A 26,442-nucleotide genomic window follows, 5' to 3' on the forward strand; every position below is an offset into this window, starting at 1 on the left:
TTTGTTATAATTTCAGTTCTTTTGCATTTGCTGAAGGGTGCTTTATTTCCAATCATGTGGTTGATTTTGGAATAAGTGCCATGTGACACTGAAAAGAATATATATTCTGTTGATTTAGGGCACAGAGCTCTGAAGATGTCTGCTAGGTCCACTTGATCCAGAGCTGAGTTCAAGTCCTAATTATTCTTGTTAATTTTCTGTCTTGTTGATCTAATACTGACAGTGGTGTGTTAAATTCTACCACCATTATTGTGTGGGAGTCTAAGTCTCTTTGTAGATCTCTAAGGACTTGTTTTATGAATCTGGGTGCTCCTGTATTGGGTGCATATAGATTCAGAATATTTAGCTCTTCTTGTTGAATTATTTCCTTTATCATTATGTAATGCCCTTCTTTGTCTTTTTTGATGTTTGTTGGTTTAAAGTCTGTTTTGTCAGAGCCTAGGATTGCAACACCGCTTTTTTCTTTGCTTTCCATTTGCTTGGTAAGTATTCCTCTATCCCTTTATTTTGAGCCTGTGTGTGTCTCTGCATCTGAGATGGGTCTCCTGAATATAGCACACAGATGGGTTTTGACTCCTTATCCAATTTGCCAGTCTGTGTCTTTTAATTGGGGCATTTTGCCCATTTACATTTAGAGTTAGTATTATTATGTGTGAATTTGATCTTGTCATCATGACGCTATTTGGTTATTTTGCACACTAGTTGATGCAGTTCCTTCATAGTGTCATTGGTCTTTGTATTTTGGTGTGCTTTGCAGTGCTTGTGCTTTGCAGGAAAGGAAAAACTGGCTTTTTTCTTTTCCTTTCCATATTTAGTGCTTCCTACAGGCGCTCTTGCAGGGCAGGCCTGGTGGTAACAAAGGCTCTAAGCAGTTGTTTGTCTGGAAAGAATTTTCTTTCTCCTTTGCTTATGAAGTTTGTTTGGCTGGATATGAAATTCTGGGTTGCAAAATCTTTTCTTTAAGAATGTTGAATATTGGCCCCCAATCTCTTCTGGCTTGTAGAGTAACTGCTGAGAGGTCTGCTGTTATTATAATGGGCTTTCCTTTATAAGTGACCTGGCCTTTCTCTCTGGCTGCCCTTAACAGGTTTTGCTTCATTTTAACCTTGGAGAATCTGATGATATGTATCTTGGGGTTGATCTTCTCATGGAATATCTTAATGGTGTTCCTTGTATTTCCTGAATTTGCATGTTAGCATGTCTTGCTAGGTTGGAGAAGTTCTCCTGAATAATATCCTGAAGTGTGTTTTCCACCTTGTTTCCATTCTCCCTGTCTCCTTCTGGTACTCCAATCAATTGTAGGTTCGATCTTTTTTCGAAGTCCCCTATGTCTTGTAGGCTTCATTGTTTGTGGTTACTCTATCTCTATTCTTGTCTGCATGTCTTATTTCAGTAAGATTGTCTTCAAACTCTGATATCCTTTTTTTCTGCTTGGTCGATTCAGCTGTTGATACTTGTGTATGCTTCATGGAGTTCTTGTGCCGTGTTTTTCAGCTCCATCAGGTCGTTTATGTTCCTCTCAAAACTAGTTACTCTAGTTAGCAATTCCTCTAACCTTTTATCAAGGTTCTTAGCTTCTTTTCACTGGGTTAGAACATGCTCCTTTACCTCATCATGGTTTTTTATTACCCACCCTCTGAAGCCTACTCTGTCAATTCATCCATCTGATCCTCTGTCCATTTCTGGGCCCTCGATGGAGAGATGTGGCGATTATTTGGAGGAGAAGAGGCACTCTGGCCTTTTGGGTTTTTAGCTTATTTTTCATTTATTCTTTCTCATCTTCATGAGTTTGTCTAGTTTTGGTCTTTTAGGCTGCAGACCCTTGGATGCGATTTTTGTGGGGGTGTTTTGTTGTTGTTGTTGCTTTCTGCTTGTTTTCCTTCAGTAGACAGGTCGCTCTTCTGTAGGGCTGCTGCAGTTTGCTGAGAATTCACTTTAGGACCCATTCATTCACTCCTGTGCTTGGAGACGTCACTCAAGGAGGCTGGAAAGCAGCAAAGATGGGTGCCTGCTCCTACTTCTGGGACCTCTAACCTTGAGGAGCACCAACCTGATGCCAGTAAGATCATTCCCGTACAGGGTGTCTCACAACCCCTGTTGGAGGGTCTCACCCAGTTGCAGCAGGACTCATTTAATTATGCACTTTGTCCCTTGGTGGAGAGGTTGTGTTTCGCTGGGGGGAAATCCACTCATCTGGGCTGCCTGGATTCCTCAGAACTACCAGCAAGATAGGCTAGGTTTGCTGGTCCACAGAGATTGCAGCCACCCCTCTTCCCAGGGTTTCATGTCCATGGAGATCCGAATTTTGTCCCAGAACCTCTGACTAGAGTTATTAGAGATCCTACAGGGAAGCCCCACCCACTGAGGAAGGATGGGTCAGGGTTAGACCTGAAGAGGCACTCTGGCCTCCTACTGCCACAGCCGGTGTGTCGGGATGTGGGAACAGGTCTTGGGACCAAGCTGTTCAGCCTCCCTGGATCCAGCAGGGGAAAAACCCAGCCTGGAGAGATAAAGAAGGATGCCACCCTTTCCCTACCCAGCGAGCTTAGTGTGTTAGGCAGTTGCCAGTCCCAGTGCTGGCTGCTTCTCCTCTCCCAAGGAACTCAAAAAGCTTAGACAGCAGGCAGCCCTCATGCCGGCCACCCCTCTCTACAGGAGTTCAGTAGGCTTAAGCAGATTCCAGCTGAGAGGCTGTAAGCACCTGCGTATTCCAGAGTTGGGACACTAGGTCCCAGTGGCGTGAGTTCACAAGTGGTGTCTCCCAATCCATGAGTTGCACGGTTCCATGGAAAAAGCACAGTTTCCCTGGCTGAGTAGCAGGCTCACTCACCGCCTCCCTTGGCTGGGGGGAAGAGGTTCCCTTTCCCCATGTGGCTTTCAGGTGGGCTCTCAGGTGGGCGGCCATGCCACACTGCTCTTCCTTCTCTCCATGCATCACGCCAGGCTTCTAGTCAATTTCGATGAGAGAACCTGGGTACTTTGGTTGCCAGTGAAGGATCCACACACTTATTTTTATTTATTTATTTATTTGATGAGAGCCTCTGAGGGCTGCTGCTTCTAGTTGTCCATCTTTGTCCCCCTCCCCAGACTTCTTTATTCTTTCTCTCACCCATTCCTTTTTCCTTTCCTCCCTCTTTTCCAATCACTATTCTCCCTACCTTATTCTGTCCTTGCTTCCTTCTATTACAAAGAGCATCCATTTCTTTCATAATAATAAAACAAAATTTTAAGCACTCAATACCCATTTGTCCATCTCCCACCCCATCCCCCAATAAAGGAATAAATTTGTTATTTTAATTTTCTTGTGCTTCCATGCATAATATTCGGGGAAGGGAAACATAAATTTAAGAAGGGATAAAGAAAATTGGAATTAAAATGTGTTGAGTTTCTGTTATATACTGAACACAGCAGTCACAAATTAACACAATTAAATTATCAGCAATTTGTTAAGGTGATATCAGAGGTGATATTCAAAATGTCTGAAAATGTCCAAGTCATAAGCAGTAGCCAGAAAGCATGCCAGCCACAGTGCTGGAGGAGGATCCTAAAGCCACCATGTTGCTGAGCAGTGGGAAGATTGGGAGACTGCTTGGGAAGGCATCTGCCAGCCAGGCAGCAGGAGGCGGCACTCGGGTGCTCAGGGCAACAAACCGCTTACCAACTGACACACACAGAAGTTCAGTATTTAACAAAGGATATGGCAACACCAGTATGTATCTGTTGAATGTCAGCCCTGCTCAGTACAGTACCCTTGAGATCTGGGACCCCAACCTGTTGCCCTTTTGTAAAATCGAACTTTCTTATTTCAGTCTCCAGACTCTATTATTTGCAGGTCCAAACTGAAAAGCAGGTTGATAGAACTCAAGTATGATGAAACAGTTTGAATTTAAAGGCAAATCCCAAGTATGAAATGCACAGGTGAGATTAGCCCAGGGAAACATAATTTCAAAAGGGCTATAGGATCTTTTGTATGCACTTCACAGCCTCTGAATACTTGCCCACTCCTGACAAACCTCATGACTGTGTCGTGATCACCCTGTAAAAGAGAGAGCAGGGTGGTTTTCCCTCAAAGGCCCTCTCAGGCAACAAAGCATACATCTGGTCTGAGTTGCTGATGTTAGATCCTTTGTAATCTGTCAATGGAATTGACCCTCTTCTGTCCAAGCAAGGAAGGCCAAGTACTTAGGAGCAATATTGCTGCAGGGAGAGCCCCTAGCACCTGCCTCTCATAACAAGTGAACAGTCTCCTGCCTGGAGTCAGGAAGCGTATGCCATTTCTTTTGGCCTGTGTTTCTTCCTTTCCTGCTCTTACTTCGTCTAAGAGTAGCTGGGATACAGCATTAAACAAAGCATTTTGTACTATTTCATACTGTGGTGTGTTTTAAAATTTACTTAAAGAAAACATTAAAAGGAAAATCACTTTGGTTCATTGAAGATAGGTGATGTAAAGACAGGAAGACACAGAGTGGTAAACCAGTTTGCCTTAGGTCTCATTGCTGGTGAACTAAGGAGCAGGATTCAAGTCCAAATCTTCTCCCCTCCACTCCACCGGGCTGCCTCGTTTCTCATGCATCCATCACCTATTCTCTTTCTATACTTCCTGTGCTGTCCTCAATGGTAATGTTGGTAGTCCAGAGCCTAAAAGCCTGGTTTTGTTATGTTTGCAAAGAGTTTTGCTTGAAAGAAAATATAAGGAGAAAAGTCACCTTTCAGTTATGTGGGTGTAGGTCTGAAGGTGTGAAGCCTCTGGAGCACCCTATCAGAGAGAGAAGGCTAAGAGCACCTTCCCCCGCTTCTATGGAGTTAGCCTGTGCACCCTCTAGATCCAGCACAATTATTCCCTCAGTGCTGTCTCTGTTGTGCATTAACCATGTACTAACACCCAACTTTGATATAAACCCAGAGTTTGTAGGCAGCTAAGAAGTACAGCACCTGAAATGGCAAGACTGTTCTCTTCAAGGAGTGTAGGACCTGGAAGGCACCAACACACAGTAAAATAATCCATCAACATGATGCTGTGTGACCCATTATGAGTACGCATGGCAGTTATCTAGCACAAGGATTCTACATAGAACAAGAGGGTTCCTTCTGGTCAGGAGGCTGAGGCTTGGTATCAAAGAGCTGGGGTTCTACCTCAGCCTGGCCACATCTCTGTTGTGTGGCACAGAGATTCAGGACATGATTCAAGCTTTGGCTTAAGTTTCCTACCCTCCCTCCCCCAACAAAATTTATCTCCCAGGAAAACTCATGAAATGTTAAGGGTAGAAGTTCTGCTTTCCTCACCTCTAATCCTAGAGTCTATTATGATGCCTGGCTCAGTGTAACCACTGTGAAGACTGATGATAAATAACAATATCATCAGTATTGATATTGATATTGATATTGATGATATCAATGTGGAACATTTACTGTGCACCAGACACTTTACATGTGTTATCTCATTTAAGCTTCCCAATCACACCGCAAGGGAAAATACTGGTAGGAGAAGAGTACGTGACTTAACCAAAGTCAAATAGCTAGTGATACTGGATAGGAAACTCAATTTCTGTTGCATTCTGCCTCCTGAGTGTAGACTCTATTATTATCATAATGTGTTGCATTCCAGCTGGGGGAAGGAAGGAAGGGAGGGAGGGAGGAACAGAGGGAGGGAGGGAGGGAGGGAGGGAGGGATGGAGGGAAGGAGGATGGATCAAACAAGATTATTGGCAGTAACCCCCCTTCTTCCACCTGATTTCCCCACTTTGGAGATGTTTGCTGTTTCCTCTCTGAAGCCTAGTGGAGGGGGTGTGCACAGGTGCTGGGTGTGGGTGTTAGGAGAGAGCAGTTGCTTGTATTGGTTACTTCTTGATACTTCTCCTTGTTAGTCACTTGTCTGGCATCAATGATCCCTCCTGGGTTTCCATCTTCAACCAGTGGTTGCTCTCTTCCCTTCTGGGTTCTGCTCATCACCACCAATGGCCTCTGCTAACTTTTTGCTTTCTCGGGTCCCTAGACTTGATAAAAGTGAGATAGCTTGAAGCCTGGAACTGAGCATTCTAGAATCTACTCAATGTTTTGATTTGTATCTTTTTTTGTTTGTTTTTGAGACAAAGTGTCGCTTTGTCGTTCAGGCTGGAGTACAGTGGCGTGATCTTGGCTCACTGCAACCTCCAACCTCTGTCCCCCAGGTTTAAGCGATTCTTGTGCCTCAGGCCCCTGAGTAGCTGGAAATACCGATGAGTACCATCACATCTGGCTAATTTTTGTCTTTTTTGTAGAGACAGCGTTTTGCCATTTTGGCCAGGCTGGTCTCAAATGCCAGGCCTCACGTGATCCACCTGCCTTGGCCTCCCAAAGGGCTGAGATTACAGGCATGAGCCACCACCCCGGCCACTTTGATTTATTTTGATTGATCAACTGAGTGATCAGTCAATCACTTAGCCATAACCAACAGACATTTTCAGTACCTACTAAGTGTTAGCCACTATGCTGGATGCTGCAAAAATAAAGATACAGGACACTGTACTTGCTCTCAAAGGTCTCTAAGTCTAGCTTAGAAGACAAAAAGAGAAACTGATTATTTTTGTACAGTGTGGGAAGTGGTCAGTTCAAAGTAATCACAATCAGCTTTAGGAGCTGGAATAGGGAGTATATTACTCATCTGTGTTGGGTTGAGGAAGATAACTGATGTAGAAACTGATTAGGGGCTAGGAAAACTCCTCCAGTGTTTGCAGATCATTTATCATTGGATACCCACAGCAAGTCTATGACTTGGGCAGACTGGCTGTTTAAAAAAAAACAAAACATAACAGTTTCCATATAAGAACAGCAAGGCTCAAGGAGTTATGCTGCAAAAGCCAAAACTGAAAAATACAGGAAGATGGTTTCTGCTTTATCTAAGTGATTTTCTTTCAGACAAAGGAAGCATGAGGTTTCAGCCTGCTGGTATTACCTCCAAATGAACATCCTTACCCTTTCAAGGCCATATTTACTGTCTGACCTTCAATGGGCAATGTCTATGTGGGAGGTGCAGTGCTGGAAATTATAGGATGTAAAGAAATAAAATAAATGCAGGCTGCCCTCGTTGCAAGATGGGAAATCACATGAAAAAAGATAAGTAACACTTGAGAAGGCAAACAATTGGGGATAGTGTCAACAAGCCAGCAGTTCAAACACAGAAGAGACTATGGTGGACAAGAAGAACATTCAAAGCATTCCAGAGCAGTGAGCATATCATGGCGGCTAGAGCTTGAAGGAAAGCTGGAGATAAATGTTACAGCTAGATTTAAGAGAATCTCAGAAGCCCAGGTGAAACTGAAAAACTAAGTTCTACACATACAGATCTTAGGGTTCAACACTTGCCATGTGCCAAGCCGTGGGGTAGGTATGTTACACATATTTTTAGATATAATCCTCCCTTTAAACATTCAAGGAGAAAACAGGCCAAGAGGGTTACATTCCCATTTTCCCAAGATCACACTATAAGTAAATGAGGAGAGATTTGAACCCAGGTCCAGATGACTTCAAAATCTTTATTCTCATCTACTGTACCACTCTAGTTTCTCCCTGAGTTTCCAGGCTTAAAAACAAAGAAACAAACCTCCTTTTTAAAAAGCCCCCACTGTTCCTATTTGTCCACTGAGCATCATGGAAAGATGGGCCTCAGAGGAGAATCTTAGGAGTAGAAAAGAAGAATGCAGAACCCAGAGCTCCAGGGAATGGGCCAAACTAAAAGATGAGAGTTCCTCTAGGTTCTCAAAAGTAGTGGTCAGTGTCTGAACTGGGATCTCCCGCCCAAAGCTTTCACCCATTATTGTCACCAGCCTCACAAGAAATGAAGACATGAAGAAGAACTGTGCCTTGGTAGCATTGGCCTAAAGGAAAATAGCTAAACCACCTGTAAACAAGCTGCAACCATAGGCAATAAAGACAAATGTAAACACATCCTGTGCTTATGTCCAAAAAATCAATTGTCCCCCAAAAAACAAAAGAAATAGGTCTTTGCAGCAACATACGTGAAAAGGAGCAAGAGGTATTAGTCATCAAAAAGTCCAATATGAGGGGAGTGATGTCAGCAAGATGGCTGATTAGAGACACCTGGCATTTATATTCCAACAAGAAAGGGCCAAGGCAATGAATAAACATCTGGAATTTGACTGGAGTGTCATTGAAGGAAGAGCACTGAAATGCAGCGATAGAGTGGAGAAGCATCTGTGGTGACTGGAAGTCCAGGAGGGCAGTGTGGCGGCACCCAGCCTTCGAAGCACATCTCCCTGGCCTGGATTAGATCTGCCTACAGTCAGGAGAAACTTCTCACTATGGGGAAAAGATAAGCAGAAGATCTCTATCCACCCCCATTGCTACCACAAACATGTACAGTCCTTACTATAGGAGAATTCCACAGTCCTCACAAGCCCTGAGCCTAGTTTAAACAGCCACCAAGAATTTCTGCAGCTGCACTGTCCTGGATTAGAAGCACAGCATGTGTATTTCTCACTTCCACCCACCCTGTGCGCCAAGCTGCTGCAGCACAGTACACACCTCAGGAGTGTGCCCTGCTTTGGGGGCCAATAGCCATGGCACTTCTCCAGCAATGGGGCTCCCACAGGGGTGACTGAATGTCACAACCCCAGCTTTACAGAGGTTGGGCCTAAAACTGGCTGTGACTCTTGTCCTACAGAGTAGAAAAACCAACCCCCACCACCCTACTTCCAGCCAGAGAAACAGTGTACCAGTCCCACCCACAGTTATCCTGCCTTGAGCCAGACAAACCACTGCTCACTCACCCCCAAGTGGAAGAAGCCTGTGAGTCTCCAAGCAGCTGAACCCAGGCCAGCAGAATGGCTGCATGCCCATGCCTGGGACCCGAGAAAGAGTTCTAGAGTTCCCCCACCCACTACTGATATACCCCTGGCCTGCCTACTAGTTCTGTACCCCACAAAAGAGCCTGAGAAACCGTCCCACAGGACACCCCTGGTGGGCATACCACCAGAACAGCCAAGCAGCCAAGAGCCCATGTCCCGAACCTTAACAACCCCATGAGCCACTCCTCCTGGACATTCCCCGGGCTGGCGAAGCAGCTGTGCACCTACATACCAGGCCTGAAACAGCGCTGCAGGCTGCTCCTGGTGGGCACATGCTGGAGCCAGCCACGCAGCCTTGTCCTTATAACCCAGACCTGAGATACAGCCCCTTGGGCCACCCTAGCAGACTTGCCCACAGGTTGGACAAGCAGCTATATGGCCATTTCTCATGCCTAAAAAAGAGTCCTGTGGATCACCACCCACAGAAACACCCAAACCAGCCAAGCAACTGCTGAGCTATGTCATGGGCCTGAGAAACAGCCCACCATGGTAGCCATGCCCACTCAGGCTGATCAAGCCACTGTATGCCCATGTCTCAAGCTGGAGAAATGGCCCTGTGGCTTGTCCCCCTTAGACACATTCTCAGGCCAGCCAAGCAGACATACAACCACATAGCAGGCCTAAGAAACAGTCTCAAAGGCAGCTCCTGGTGGACACACACCCAGACCAACTGAGCAAACTTAAACTCATGTTCCAGCCTTAAGAAACATCCCTATTTTTACCTGTGTGTTTTGTTGCTCTGTTTACTGAAAATGACTTGGGGATGCTCCTGGTTTGTCCATCTACCGCTTTGATTCCTTGGATCCCACCCATTCTTTCACTTTAAGAAAAAAACAAGTAATTGTTGCAGAGGTCTCTGTATTTTGCAGCTGCCCTTTTGTAAGAAGCACTTTTCCCAAATAAAACAATTAAAACAAGAAAAAAAGAAACATCCCTATCGACTCCTCCTGGGAGAAACATCCCCAGGCCAGCTGAAAAGCTATGCTCCCAAATTCTGAGCCTGAGAAACATCACTTTGAGCAGCTCCTGGCAGGCACACCATCAGCCCAGCTGAGTAACCACATGCCCTTGTTCATGGCCAGAGGAACAGCCCCGTGGCCCTCATCTCAGAGAACCAGACCCCAAGTTGGCTTAACCACTGTGTGCACTAACATCCCTCTGATCTGAGAAATAGCCCAGTGAACCCAATCCTAGCAAAGCTGCACCACCATCATGGCAAACTCTCTCAGCTTAGGCCACTGAGTAACTTACAAATATCACTAATGTAAAATTGTAGTCAAATTAACTACATAGAAATTATAGTACTGCATCTATCTAAATCCAAGAAAACACACCACACCAAATTGGCACCCCAAGAACAATTTATGCAAACAATTCTTTCCCTATGAAACCTACGCAAAAGATTAGAAGTAATAACTTTTCTACCAAATGCTTAGATATCAACATAGGGACATATCAAACATGAAAAATCAAGGAAACATGTCACTGTAAACAATAATTTTCTAGTAGCAGACCCTGATCATAATGAAACATATGAAATGCCAAAATATTCAAATAATAATTTTAAGTAAACTCAGTGAGATATGAGAAGATAGTCAATTTAACAACCTCAAGAAAATGATTCATAATTTACATGACACATTCAACAAGGAGAGAGATGCCACAAAAAAAGAACCAAACAGGAACCAAGAGCTAAAGAATTTTATGAAGGAAATAAAAAATTGAATCAAGAGCTTCAACAATAGACTAGGCCAAACAGAAAAAAACAAATCTAAACCAGAAGACAGATAATTTGAAATAACACAAGCAGTCAAAAGTAAAGAAAAGAAAAGAAAAAGTAAATAATACAAAGAAAAAAGAAAGCCTCATGGGAGATGAGTAAGTGAAAAATACTTATATTAGGGTTGTTTCCGAAGAAAAAGTGAAGGGAAAAGGTGATTAAAATATATTTAATGAAATAATAGCATTAAAAAATCCCCACATCTTGGAAGAGAGATGGACATCAAGGTCCAGAAAACCAAATAGGTTAAACCCAAACAGATATTCTTAAAGGAATCTTACAGTCAAATTGTCAAAAGTCAACAACAAAAATAAATAAATAAATAAAAGTAGAAAGAGAAAAATGTCAGGTCACATATAAGGGAATTCTCATTAGACTAACAGTAGATTTCTCAGCCAGGAGAGAATGTGATGATATATTCCAAGCACTGCAAAAAAAATAACTGTCAGGAAATTATACCAAGCAAAGCTATCCTTCAGAAATAATAAGAAATAAAACCTGTTACAGACATGCAAAACTAATGGAATTCATCAGCACCAGACTGGCTTTACAAGAAATTCTCAGTGAAGTCCTACAACTGGAAGTGAAAAGATAACAACTATGATCATGAAAATATGCAAAACTATAAAACTCACTGGTAAAGCCAACATATTTTTGAAAGAGAATCAAACTTTATAATTACAGAAAACCACCTAACTTCAAAAATAAACAGTAAGAAATGAAGAAACAAAGAATACACAAAACAACCAGAAAACAATCAGTAAAACACTGATTAGTTCTCACTTATTAACAATAACAAATATTGTAAATGAACTAAATTCCCCATTAAAAATACATAAACAGGCCAAATGGATTTTATAAAAAAGATAAAACTATATCCTGCCTATAAGAAATTCACCTTTCCTGTAAAGACAAACATAAAATGAAAGTAAAGGAATTGAAAATATATCTAATGCAAATATAAGCCAAAAATGAGAACAAGCAGCTAGAATTATATCAGACAAAACAAATTTCAAGTTCAATGCTGTAATAAGAGACAATGAAGGACATCATATGATAATAAAGAGATCAATGCAGCAAGAGAATATAACAATTGTAAATATATTTACACTAAACACCAGAACATCCTGATACATAAAGCAAATATTACTAGATCTAAAGAGAGAGATAGATTCCAATAAAATAATAATTGGGGACTTCAACATCTTATTCTCAGTATTGGACAGATCGTCTAGACAGAAAATCAACAAAGAAACATCACATTTAAACTGCATTATAGACCAAATGGATCTGATAGACAATCACAGAAAATTTCACCCAGCAGCTGCAAAGGACAATTTTCATCAGCACATGGGACATTCTCCAGGATTAGCCATATGTTAGAGCACAAAACAAATTTTAGAAAACTTTAAAACACTGAAATAATATCGAATATCTTATCTGACTACAGTGGAATAAAGCCAGATATCAATAACAACAGGGATATTCATAACCATACAAATACATGGAGATTAAGTAATATGCTCCTGATCAACCAATGAGTGAAGACAAAAGTTAAGAATAAGAATTAAAAATTCCTTGAAACAAATGAAAGCAGAAACACAACATATCAAAATCCATGGAACACAGCAAAAACATTATTAAGAGGTAAATTTATAGTAATAAACACTTATAGGAAATAACTAGACAAATTTCAAATCAATAACCTATTAATGCACTTCAAAGATGTAGAAAAGCAAGAACCAACCAAACCCCAAATTAGTGGAAGGAAAGAAATAGATCAGAGCAAAACTGAGACTAAAAGAAACAAAAGATTAATAAAACACAAACTTTTTTAAAAAATTGACAAACTAATAGCTAGACCAGCCAAGATAAAAAGAGAAAACACTCAAATAAATAAAATCAGAAACGAAAAGGGAGATCACAATGGATATCACAGAAATACAAAATGATACAAATAAATACAAAGTTAGAGGCTGTTATGAACAGCTATATGTCAATAAATTTGAAAACACAGGAAACGGATAAATTTCTGGACACATAAAACTCAACAAAATTGAACCACAAAGAAATGAAAAACCTTAACTGACCAAAACAAGTAATGAAATTGAGTCAATAATAAAAAGGTTTTCAACAAAGAAAAGTCCAGGACCAGATAGCTTCACTGTTGAATTTTACTGAACATATAAAGAAGAATTAATAAAAATTCTCCTGAAACTATTTCAAAATATGGAAGCAGAGGGAATTATTTCTAACTCATTCCATAAGACATGTGTCACCCTGATAGCAAAACCAAACAAGGACACACACACATAAAGAAAATTACAGGCCAATATTCCTGATGAAAATATATGCAAAGGTCCTTAACAAAGTACTAGCAAACTGAATCCAACATGTCAAAAATACACCACAATCAAGCAGTATTTATCCCAGGCATGCAAGGATAGTTTAACATATGCAAATCAATAAACATATTTCACATCAATAGAATGAAGTACAATCAGTTGAATGATGGACAAAAACCATATGATTATCTCAAAGCAAAAAAAGCTTTTGATGCATTAAGTATCTCCTTGTGATAAAAACTCATAATACATTTGTTACAGAAGGAAAGTACCCCAACATAATAAATGCTATATATGGCAAATCCATAGCTAACATCTTACCAAACAAGGCAAAAATGCCCACTCTAGTCATTCTTGTCAAACGCAATATTAGAAGTCCTAAACAGAACAGTTAGGCAACAGAAATAATAAGCATCCAAATAGGAAAGGAGAAAGTCAAATTATCTTATCTTATTCACAGAAAAACCTAAAGACTCTACCAAAAGGTCTCAGAAATGTGATATGGTTTGGATCTGTGTCTTCATCCAAATCTCATGTTGAATTACAATCCCCAATGTTGGGGGATGGAACTGGTGGTGGGAGGCGATTGGGTCATGGGGGTGAATTTCCCCTTTGCTGTTATTATGATAGTGAGTGAATTATCACAAGATCTGGTTGTTTAAGTGTTCACGTCTCCCTTTGCTTTCCCTCTCCTGCTCTGCTTGTGAAGAAAGTGCTTGCTTCCCCTTCACACTTTTGCTATGATTGTAAGTTTCCTGAGGCCTCCCCAACCACGCCTCCTGTAAAGCTTGCAGAACTGTGCATCAATTAAACCTCTTTTCCTTATACATTACCCAGCCTCAGGTAGCTATTTATAGCAGTGTGAGAACAGACTAATAACAAACTGATAAAAGAATTCGGTAAAATTGTACGATGCAAAATCAACATATAAAAATTAGAAGCACTTCTCTACTTAAACAAACTATCTGAAAAAGAAACCAGGAAGGAAATCCTACCTACAGTAGCTATAAAACAGTACAGTAAAATATGTAGAAATCAATGTAACCAAAGAGGTGAAAGATCTCTGCAAGAAAAAGAATAAAACACTGATGAAAGAAATTGAAGAGAATACAAACAAATGAAAAGACATCCCATGCTCATGTGTCAGAATTTATATTGTTAAAATGAAAATACAATCCAAAGAAATCTGCAGGTTTAATGTAATTCCTATCAAAATAACAATGATATTCTTCACAGAAAAAAAAATGTATGGAACCACAGGAGACCCCAAATAGCCAATGCAATCTTGAGGAAAAAAATAACAAAGTGGAAGCATCACAGTTTCAGACCTCAAAAAGCACTACAAAGCTGTAGTAACCATAACAGTACAGTACTGGCGTTAAAAATAGACACATGGATGAATGAAACAGAATACAGAGCCCAGAAATTTATCCTACTGACTTTTTACAAAGGTCCCAAGAACACTTAGTAGGGAAATAGTAGTCTCTCCAGTAAATCATGCTAGGAAAACTGGATGTGCATATACAGGAGAATGAAACTAGACCCTCACCTTTCATCCTATAAAAAATTAATTCACAATGGATCAAAGACTTAAATGTAAGATCTGAAATGATAAACATACTAGAAGAAAACATAGGGGAAACACTTAAAGACATTGGTCTAAAAAATGATTTTATATATAAGCCCTTAAAAGCACAGGCAAAGAAAACCCAAAAGTAGGCAAGATTGTCTATCAAACTAAAAATCTTCTGCACAGCAAAGGAAACAACAGAGTGAAAAGAAAACCTACAGAATGGGAGAAAATATTCACAAACTCCTTATCCAATAGGGGATTAATATCCAGAATACACAAGAAACTCAAACATTCCAACAGCAAAATAAATAAATAAATAAATAAATAAATAAATAAATAAATAAAAAGCCCCCCAATCTAATTAAAAAATGGACAAATAATCTGAACAGAAATTTCTCAATAGACATACAAGTTACCAATAAATATATGAAAACATGTTCATCATTAGTAATTATCAAGTAAATGCAAATCAAAACCACAATGAGGGATAATCTTACCTCATTTAGAAGCTATTATAAAAAAGTCAAAAATAAATGCTGGTGAGAAAGCAGAGAGAAGAAAAATCTTATACACTGTTCATGGGAATGTGAACTAGTACAGTCACTATGTAAAACAGTTTGGAAGGTCCTCTAAAAACTACAAAAAGAACAGCCATATATCTAGCAATCCCATAACTTGGCATGTACCCAAATGAAAGGAAATCACCTTATTGAAGAGACATCTGCACCTGCATACTTACTGCAGGATTATCCACAATAGTCAAGGTATGGAATCAACCTAGGTGTCCAACAACAGAGAACTAGATAAGAAAATGTGGTATATATACAGAATGGAATACAATTCAGCCATAAATAAGAATGAAACCCTTTCATTCATGGTAACCTGGATGGAACTGGAGAACATTATGTTAAGTGAAATAAGTCAGGAACAGAAAGTTAAATGCCACCTGTTCTTACTCATATGTGGAAGTTGAAAATAATTGATCTCATAGAAGTAAAAGAATGCTAGAGGCTGCTAGCGGGATACAGAGGATATTATAAGCTGGGAAAGGTAGAAGGGAGAGAGGAATAGGGAGAAATTTGTTAAAAAAATAAAATTACAGCTAGATAGGAGTAAGAATTTTCTATACCATTTAAAGATGATCATACTTATTAATGTAATAAATAGTTTCAAATAACTAGGAGCATATTGAACGTTGCCAATATAAAGAAATGATCAATATTTAAGATGATTGATATACTAATTTCCCTGATCTGACCATCACATATTATATGGATCAAAACATCACGATACACTCCATAAATGTGTACAAACATTATTTGTCAGTGTAAATAAGATAAAAGATGTCTAATATGAGCCCCCAATAACTCTAATGAACATATATGATCTCAAGCTGCATCAACAGAAGTATAACAGTTGGCAAGAGCGAGGCAAATATCCCATTTTTCTCAGCCCTGGATCATTCCCACCTTGATGAAGAAGAGTGTCAGTTCGGGTGTTATGGCCCAGGGTGTAAAAAATCAGAATTTCTGTCTAGAAGGAAGGTGAAATGTTTGAAAATTGCTTCATATGAGACTATTTGAAAAAACTGGAGTTGGTTATGTTGGTTAAAATATACAGGCTCTTTTATTTTTGTTGTCAAATTTCCCAAGAACTGATCTGGCAAAATAACATCAGATTGCTTTCCTTTTGGACATGGAGGGCCATGAACACAGATTTCAAGCTGGTATATAAAGAAACCCTTTAATAGTCAGTAATGGTGTGGGGGATGAGATGGCCTTTTTTCTGAATAGTGAGAAGACTGTCAAGGGAGGTAATCAAGAGACACTGGAGAGATATTGGACTGCATACCCTCTGAGGCTCCTCACAACTCCAATTCCGAGACTACTGATGCTCTTTTATTCTCCCATCACTACTGAAGGATCAGAAAAGACAAACTTGATAACCCAACAGAAATCCAAAGCCATAAATCCAAAGTGGCTTATCCCAGAAAACACTGCCCATGGTCCCCAACTGCCCAGCTTCTGCACTTGTTCCCATCTTTTCAAAATGCCCCCTGGAAAATGGGCTGTGGCATGGAGGACTCACCTTTCTTCTCAAAGTCCACCTTCTCTTCCCCTGGACGTCCCAGACTGTCCAGAGCGTGGGTCACCTGGCTGCCAAACTCATCCTCGCGGGAGACATGGTTGGCCCGCCTAGGTGGCTCCTCGTCCTCCTCGCAGTCATAGTCATCCAGGATGGGAGTCTCCCGGATGGGCACTCCAATGACGGAATTGTGGGTTTGCAGCCGGGAGGAACGGAAGCTCTCCCGGGCCTGTGGGCCCAGCAGCACAGATGGGATGTAGTGGATCTCGTGAGTGGCTTCCGTGCTGGCACTCTTCTGGGGGATGCGGCGACGCTTCTGCCAACGTCGCTGGGCATACAGCGCCACGGTGAAGACCAGCAGCAGCAGCAACAGCGCGATGAGGCCACCCTGGAGCAGGAAGGAAGGACACGGAAGTGGGCCACTGTTCTTTGGACTCAAGGGCCACAAGGGATTTTCTTGTCCACTACACTCTGCCAGAGTCCCTAGGTTTGGCTCATAGCACCTGGGGAACCACCAGCCATGGTTCTTAAGCTAGAGAGACATTGTTTCCAAACCTGGCTTTTTCACCAACAAACTGTGTTACCCTGGGCAAACTTCTTGACTTCTCTGAGCCTTGCTTTCCATAGGTATAAAGTATGAGTGATTCCCTGCCCTTCCTTCTTCACAAGGTTGACATAGGAAGCAAATGACAATGATGCCATGGCAATCCAGATGGTTCAATGTCAGGAAGGGTCAGGGCTGCGGCTTCACATATGTGAATGTCTGAATCCAGGCTCCACCGCCCACCAACTGAGCAATCCAAAGCCTACGCTCCTCTGACCTTGCTTCCTCATCGCTAGAATGAGTTAACTGAAGGCTCAAGAGACAGTAGTAGACTTTCTTACGTCTTGCTGCAAATATAAGATAGCTTTATTAAATCAAATATAATTCCTGCATAGTCTGTATTTTTCAGAAACACTAGTCTTTAAATTTTTGAATCTCAACAAGGGAACTGGGACAAATTAGGTCCTTAAGAAATACTTGGTAAATCAGTGAGTGAAAATGCACTTTTCTGGGGCTCCTTTAATCAGAATTCAAAGATCAACTGGTATATATATATATATATATATATATATATATATATATATAGTTTTTTCTTTGATACACCCAACTCCTAAATGTTTGAGTCTGCATACCATACATTAATTTGAAATAAGCTAATATGTTAATGAACATATCTTACATGATTCATGTAAGATACATCTTCATTTTACATCTTCATATGATTCATGAAGTACCCTGGTCTGTGAGTTCCTTAAGGGCAGAGGTATTTTCAATACACAACTGTAATCTCCATAACACCTGTAGTGAGCTTGAAGTGGAAGGTTTGCATTCTCTAGGCCTCCCCTCAATTGTTCTGTGCCAGAAACCTCTCCTCTGATGGGTAGGCCCTCATCACTCTCCTGCTTTACTTCACTTTATACTCTGCTTCATGTTTGGGAGATTGGAAGACACTTTGTGAGCACCTGCTGTGCAGTCCCTAGAGTCAGGAGGAATCACCCTTGTTATAGAGAGGGTGAGAGAGGCTTCAAAAAAACCAAGAGACCCAGAAACACAGACAGCAAGTGGCAGAGTAATATCTGGACCTCACTATCTGTGTGTTTACTTTGTTTGGTTTTGCTTTTTAACTCTAGAGCCTATATTCTTTCAATTCCACCTGTGTGTGGTTGATGGCCTCTCCTTGGCTATGGTCTCATCGAAGGCAAGGACAGTTTGTGACAACAGCATCTAACAAAGATGACAGATGTTAACTGTAAATACATTCTCTTGGGGGCAAAGGTGACTGCTGTTAAAGACACCTGTTTAGGCCAAGACGAACACTGTTCGCTGAAATAACTCAGTCATCCTTCTGACTATATTTGATATTAGAAAACTGGCATGTTCTATTTGCAAGATCTCAGCTCACTATGCTGACATTTCGCACCTCCACAGGGGTGGGGGCACTGGGTGAATAAGAGGACTAAAAGGTTGTGGCCAGGTATGCAGGTGTGGCTGATAGGTCTGGAACAGGGGCCCGTGCCCTGCCTTGAGTTCAGCAGTGAGCTACTTCGGATTTTTCAAGAAAGTTTTTCTGGATGTCATAATCTAAAAACAAATGCACAAACCAAACAAAGCTATAAGTATGTGTATTTGCGTGTGTGTGTGTGTGTGTGTGTGTGTGTGTGTGTGTAGAATCTATTAAATATATGTGTACATGCCTGTGTATAGCAGAGGTGATTATGTATATATCACCTTAAAAAAAAAACAATGGATCTTTTTTCCCTCCACAGAACATAGGATAGTGATTGCTGTGTGTCACAAAGTTATGTGTGACATGACATTATTTGTCTGGAATTTTTTTTGTGTATCAGAAATAAGAAAAGAAGGAGAGGGAGAAAGTAAGGAAGCGTGAAGAGGAGAGAGGTAATAGAGAGGGAGAGTGAAGAGAGAAAAGGGCCAAGGGAAACACTAATCTTTGATAAACACAAGAACTGACCCCTCCTTGCCACCTTTACTGAATGCTATTTTATTTAACCTTCAAGACAAGACTATGTGATAGAAATTAGCTTCTGCTGTATAGATGAGGTAAAGGCGATTCAGAGACGTTAAGTAACTAGCGTGAAGTCACACAGTCAGGGTTTAATTCCAAGTCCAGCTGGATTGAAAGGGCCAGGATGTGGTGGAGCTATGACTGGACCCCAGCTCTCCATTTCACAGCCCTTGGTTATTGGACAGCGATTCTCACCGACTAAAGAGAGAGAGAGGGAGAAGGAGGAAGGATGGTGAGGGCTCATGAAAAAGGAAAAGGAAAGTATTATTTTCAAATCCAGCCTCCAGATGTGCAATGGGAACATCTTCTCTTCAGAAAAGCTTTTCATTCTGGCCCATTGATGTCCCTGGGGGAATCTCCTTGCCTGATCCCGCCCTCGGCCTCCATTTCCTTCACTACAAGGCCAAGGCCTTGCCTGGTTCCCGAGACTTCATTCCTCACCCCACTCAGTAGATCCTGATTAAGGTTGTTGGATTCTCTGGTCAGATTCCAGGACCAATGCTGGCCTAGGAAAGATGAGGCCTAACTAACCTATCCACCTGCAACTACTACTGCCCCTTCCTTCCCCCCTTATATCCCAACGACCCCTCCCTTGTAGCACCTGCAGTCTGCATCAATTCATACATCCACACCAGAAGTTCCTGGAAGGAAAGGAGCCACATCCTTTGCCTTGAGAGCCTTCCAGCAGTAAATGGCTAAGGGCTGGCATCAGACTGACGTGGTTTTATCCAGGTTCCACTGCTTAGACACTGTGTGACCTTGACTAGGTCACTTTATCTTTCTAGATCCTTGGCTTTCTCAAGGGTTAAACAAGGACAAGAGTCATAGGGCCACCTCACTGGGTCATGAGGGCTAAATACAAAGCTTGTGAGGTACTTAATATATTGTAGGGGCACATGGTATCACAGGTTGTTAGCTATTGTTACTGTTAACAGAATTCAGTAAGTATACATTCGGTGTTGAATGAATAAATAAAGGAATGAATGAATAAATGACTTGACCTTCTGGCACTATATACATACCTATTTTGTGCAACTTGCCTTGGATCCCTAAACGCTTCTCAATCTGGACCAAATGCTTGATATGTGTTCTTTCATTCACCTGTCATTGTCCTATGTTAAGTTAAAAACTGAGGCACACAGACAAAAGGTCATTTACTCAAGACAGTGCAGCTGAGATTCAAACTAACTCCAGCATGACTTTAAAACTGTACTTGGAGTGGAGAAGGGACAGGAGCAAAACCCTAATTAGCCACTGTCCAGCCTCATTTCTGCCTTATCAAGTTAGCTAAGCAATTTCAGGTACAGATTTCTCAACGTAGGAAACTTCCAGAAGAACGTGGTAGAGGGATCCCCTGGTTTGGCCGGCACTGAGCTTGAGGTTCCCATTGGGGTATACCTTCCTTGTCCTCACTCCTCAGCTTGCCCTGAACTCAGCTTCCGTCACCTCCAGCTGAGTCACTGACCACATAGTTTCCATTACAGATTCGAGTTTTATTGAAAGAACTTGGTCAAAGCAGAATTCCAGTATTCTGGTCTCATAATGCCACTGACTACTGAAACAGACGTCCCCTGGCTGGGCTTCTAAAGAACTCAGCAGGCATCATTTAAGACCTGGTAGCAGCTTAGGTAATGTTACAAGCACCAGTCTGCAGCCCTTCCTCCCTAGACCCTGAGAAAGTAGTGGAATACATGAAATTGGACACAGTCTCAGAGCACGTGGGAAAAAGTTCCAAATTCAAGTTTACGTACTGTCTGATCTTGGCTTGCTCCTATGGACCTTCAGTTTATTAATCAGTAAATTGGACTTGGTCAATACTTGTAATACTATATCAGACAGAAGCAGCTAAGACTGGGGGTCAGAAACACGAGGTTGAAATCTAATGCTGCAAACATAAGCTGGGCTGTCTTGGACAAAGAACTTAATTCCTCCAAATAACAATTTTATTACCTATAAAATTGGATCATCGACTTCTTTACTGAAGGAAGTGAGATGTGAGCTAATGGACATGGAATACTTTGCTCAATATCTAGCACATGGCAAACCTGTGAGAGAAGAAAATACTCATTCATGGTACCCCCTGGGGGCTGCAGTGCAACTCAAATTTGAAAACATCTGTGATGTCCCGTAAAAACTGAAGAGTGCTGTGCACAAGCAAAGGAGCTCAAGAGAACCATCTGGCTGCCTCTGTCATAGTGAGACATCTCATCCAAAGAATGCAGATGAGTGACTCAGAATCAGGAAGGAAGTGTTGACTGTGTCCACCTGCACTGGTCCAGGCTGCTGTCTCGGTCCACATCCATAGAGTTACACGCTCCCCTCTTTATCGGCTTCCCACACCAGAGGCAAGCAAACAGAAAAGCAGGAGCAATCGATCGGTGCTGAGCAGGGCCAGCATGTCCAATCTCTGAGTCCACACCAGGAGCAAACACAGGCGCAGGCCCAGTGAAAAAAAAATGCTGCAAGGCAAGAGGGGAGCTGAGGAGGGAGGGAAAGACATAGGAAGATGGCTGTGAATTTTTAGAAAGCAAGTTAAGAAGAGGTCAAATCTCCAAGGGTGACAAGCTGAGGCCCTGCTGACCTCAGGGACAACCTGATGCCAAGTCCGATTTGGACTGTGCTCACTCCAGGGCATCCCTAGACAAACAAGGCTGAGGAAGTCACTGCAAGTTCTAGAAATAATAACACCAGTCCACTAGTTAGGGGATTGCTTCTGTGAGTCTGTAAGCTGGGCAGGTCTTGGGGTGATTTGTTTTACCATCACCTTACGAGAATTTCAAGAAGCTTTCAGGGAGGAAGTGGGGAAGAGATGTGAGAAAGAAAGTGCATTCCCATCCCTTCTGGAACTTCCCCATTACAAGTCTCTCTAGGCAGGATCAGCCCGCTCTTCTTGTTCTATTACTGACAGTGAGTCTCAGATTCCCCGGTGGAACCAGACAAGGGCGAGGGTGGGAGATGTCAAGGGCAGAGTGCTCTGATGAGGAAACCAGGTGCCTGGGGGCATATGGGCCAGCGTGAGAATCCCTGCTTCCCTACTTGCCGTTGGCTGTGACAAGCTCATTACATTTTACCTATTGCATTGAACTGCAATAGGCTCCCATTAAAATGAGGTTGATAGTTCACAGTGTGAAGAGTTATGCTGAGGATTAAACAAGGCAATCAAAGGTCTGGATAAAGAATCTGACACCAGAAAAGTCAACAAATACAAGCATCACTCCTTCAGCTTCCCTATTTGCCTAACCCGAACCAAATCTTTTCACCCCAGTCCTCCTTGTTTAAACCCCTCTCCTAGCTTCCTGGGGTGCTTAGAATAATGTCCAGGTTCCCTAGCTTGGCATCCAAAGCCCCTCATAACTAGGTCCCTGCTTCCTTCTCATTCTCCAGCTCCCCACAAGCCCCACCTGTCCTACGTGTCCTGGAGTCACCTTGAGCAGTTGGTATCCTCCAGGGTGTGATGTTCCCTCTTCCGCATTCACTACCCCCTCAGCCTGAAGCACCCTCTCACTCACTCCACCTGAAATCTCAGAAGGTGGCTTCATATGGAAACAGAATATTTGCAGAGGTAATTAGTTAAGAGGAAGTCATATTGGATTAAAGTGGACCCAAAGTTCAATGACCGGTATCCTCATAAGAACAGGAGTGGACACACAGAGAAGAAGCTTATATGAAGATGGAGACAGAGAGCCGAGTGATGCATCTACAAGCCAAGGAATGCCGACGATCGTTGGCAACCATGAGAAGCTGGTAGAAAGGAGTGAGACAGATTCTCCCTCAGAGACTCCAGGAGGAGCAAACCTTGCTGACATCATGATTTTGGACTTCTGGCCTCCTGAACCATGAGAGAATGAATTTCTTATGTTTTAAGATACCCGGTGTGCCTTAATTTAATATGGAAGCCCCAAGAAATTAATGCACTGCCCTTGACCTGTTGATCTCAGCCCACTCAGCTATCTAAGCTTGGAGATCACTTTCCCAGGGAACATCTCTGCCTTTTCATGTTGGGGTGAGGCTCTCACAGCTCCAGTCCTCTGGCTATTCTGCTGTGATCCAATCATCTGTTTGACCATTTTCCCACTCAAGATCTTGAGTTGCTATTTAGCCCTACCATTTACCTAGCCTTAGCTCCAGTGGTTGGCCCAGGGAAAGTGCTTAATAAGCACATCCAGAAGGTGAAAATCTTCACCAGGTTTTCCAGAGGAATGCAAACCAAGTCCTTGTTTTCACTCTAACCCCAGCATCCACAGGACACCTGATCAAGCCTTGTATGCCCCTTTGCTGCTTTGACTTTCTTCAATGCCAGTGACTTCAGCTGGTTTGCTTATGTGCACCACCTCAAAAACCGAAAAATACACAGAGAGATAAAAAGCATAAAGCACCCCAAACCACCCCACCAAGAGAGTCTTCTGAAAAGTCAAACTCAGTTTGCTGTTTGGCCTGGCCTCATTTTAATCTATTTTTCATGTTAAAATATCGAGGCATGAAAGAAGGAACCAGAGAAAGAAAAGAAAGGGATAATATGAAAAATGCTTTATTTGACAATGTGTCATTCGGGAACTGATTATTTCTGTCTCTGGCCTTTTTAATATTCCCTCACTACGTCCAAGCCGCAAGGGGATTTGGTATTCTAAGACTGGATTTATAGTACTCTGTTCTGCAGTGATAAGAACATGGGCCTTTAATCCTCAGAGCTGTGAACATGCATATTCTCCCAAGTAATGTCCTTCTCTTCTTGCCACTTGTTTCTGGTCCCTGGCAGCCACAATGCCATGATGGCTGAAAACTGGTGACCCACCAGGCCTTCTCTTGACCACTCACCTAATGACAGAGTTAGCGAGGAAGGGGCCCCAGGATCCAAGTGATCTGAGATGTCTCTTTCCAAGGCCCCAGTCTGTGTTTAAGCTGGAAGAATTATTGGAAAATAGTCTAAGCCTTTAGTGTTAGGAAAAAAAAAAAAAAAGAAAGAAAGAAACTGAGACTCAAAGGACAGAAGTGACATGACCAATACCATAAAACATCCTAAAACAGTTTTGGAGACAGAATATGCAGCCAACACCCTCTAAAACTATTGAGAAAGCATGTGAATTGTGACCATTTGATCTACAAAATCACTTCTATAACCATCCATTTTTCTCTACTCTGTGGCTGTCCTATGCCCCAGTTTTCATGGACTTTCATCATGATAATTTGAATACATGCTGAATGATCTTCCAGGCTTTATTCATCCTTTCCCACTATTCTCAAACCATCTTAGTTACCATCACTAAGGCACACATGGACACTGATCCCCTCCCTATTGACTAAGCTAAGAGTCCTGTAGTTTGACAGTTCCAGTTCTCATCATCTACCTTTGTGGATAACCTTGTCTCATACGTATGCTTTTGAGATACCCTTCTTCAAATGTGTGCTTTGCTCATCCATGCAACCACTGAGCTCTTGCTGCAGAGCAGGCATGGTGCTAAGTATCCAACCACATTGAAACTCTCTGCTCCCAGTAAGTTGGGGAGCAGAGACTGGGGCCTGAAAAGAGACTTCTTAGAGAACTTGCAACCTGAGCCTCCTTTCCCACCAGCTCTGTCATTAGGTGAGTGGCCAAGCAAAGGCCCAGTGGATCACCAGTTCTCACCATCATGCCACTGTGGGTGCCAGGGACCAAACTCTCGGTCCTGAGGTTTTTATGTGGAAGCCATTTCCTCTGCCTGGCACGATGCCCTCATTCTTATTCCTCAGCCTTACATCTATACGTCCAAATACCACCTATACTTCACTGTTAACTTCAGTGCATCTCCTTCATGAATTCCTAGGCTCTTCCCCTCCCCACCTGCAGCCAGAAGGAATCTCTTTATCTTCTTCACCCCTACAGTGCTTCGCCTTAACCCTCACCTATGGAGCTTCAGCATTTTCTACTTTGTATTAAAGTTATTGATGCTCTTTACTTAGCTGCCCTGTAGGTTAGATTATTATGGCCTGTATACAGGTGAAAAAAACAAATGGAGACTCAGAAGAGAAACTGATGAAAACCATGTAACTAGGTAGAAAATATATGTGATATGATTTTCCAGTGGGGCAATTCTCAATAAACTGCAGGTTCACTATCTCAGAAACTGGGAATGTCTCAAGGGAGCAGCTGGAGAATAAGAGGATAACAAAGTTCAGAACATATTGCAAAGGGCATGAGGATCTAGAGACTTCTAGGCACTGAGGATGTAAAGTTTTTGTTTGTTTGTTTGTTTTTAACAAAGTCAGCTGTATACCTTGGAAGGATCATCACGGGTGTGACAGGGAGGCTGAAAACAGGGACACCATTGAGGTAGATTTGAACAATAGTCTAGGATGGTGTCTCTCAGCTGGTGGCAATTTTATCCCCCAAGAGATATTTGGTAATAGACACATTTTGACTTGTCACAACTTAGGGCAGAGAGTACTGGCACCTAGTGGGTAGAAGCTGGGGAATCTGTAAACATCCTACATGCACAGGACAGCCACATACGACAAACAATTAACTGGCCCCAAATGTCAATAGTGCAGAGATTGAGAATCCCTAGTCTAAGAGAGAGATGATGAGACCGAAAGTAAGGCAGTTAAAGTGGTAAGTCAGCTAACAGGATAGGAAGACTTGTGTCTATTGGCAGGGAAGGGAGTGTCATAATGACACTGAGGCCTACATTCTGTCACTGGATTAGGGAGGAGCCTATCTATCTACATCTAATTTTTTCTTGGGTAATCTTCCAGGGGTTTACACAAGATACCAGCATGTAATCAAATGAAGAGGTACATTTATATCTGTGAACAATAAGAGAAGAACAAGGCACAGCAAATAAGAATTTGCATGTATATGTATATGTATGTATTCACATTTGTAAAGATAAACTCACATCTATGTTAATATGTCTATAGTTAGCTATACTTATCTATATTTCTCCTTTTGCCTCTAGACAAATACAGGGTGACCTATTTAAGAAGTCCCATTATAGGCCGGGGGCGGTGGCTCAAGCCTGTAATCCCAGCACTTTGGGAGGCCGAGGCGGGTGGATCACGAGGTCAAGAGATCAAGACCATCCTGGTCAACATGGTGAAACCCCATCTCTACTAAAAATACAAAAATTAGCTGGGCATGGTGGCACGTGCTTGTAATCCCAGCTACTCAGGAGGCTGAGACAGGAGAATTGCCTGAACCCGGGAGGCGGAGGTTGCGGTGAGCCGAGATCGCGCCATTGCACTCCAGCCTGGGTAACAAGAGCGAAACTCC

General features: G+C 42.1%; 1 protein-coding gene across 3 annotated transcripts in view; it reads right to left on the reverse strand.

Annotated features, from left to right (window-relative positions):
* ASTN2 (astrotactin 2) overlaps positions 1-26,442 on the reverse strand; it is a 948,324-nt gene that overhangs the window by 734,164 nt on the left and 187,718 nt on the right. For all 3 annotated transcript variants that reach the window (XM_032251601.1, XM_032251600.1, XM_032251599.1), the window contains exon 3: positions 16,630-17,014. In XM_032251601.1, the coding sequence (XP_032107492.1) occupies positions 16,630-17,014 (385 nt within the window). The remainder of the gene's footprint in view (positions 1-16,629; positions 17,015-26,442) is intronic.

The sequence above is a fragment of the Sapajus apella genome, unplaced genomic scaffold (genome assembly GCF_009761245.1).
Source record: "Sapajus apella isolate SASKATOON/1434 unplaced genomic scaffold, GSC_monkey_1.0 scaffold76, whole genome shotgun sequence".
Lineage (NCBI taxonomy): Eukaryota > Metazoa > Chordata > Mammalia > Primates > Cebidae > Sapajus > Sapajus apella.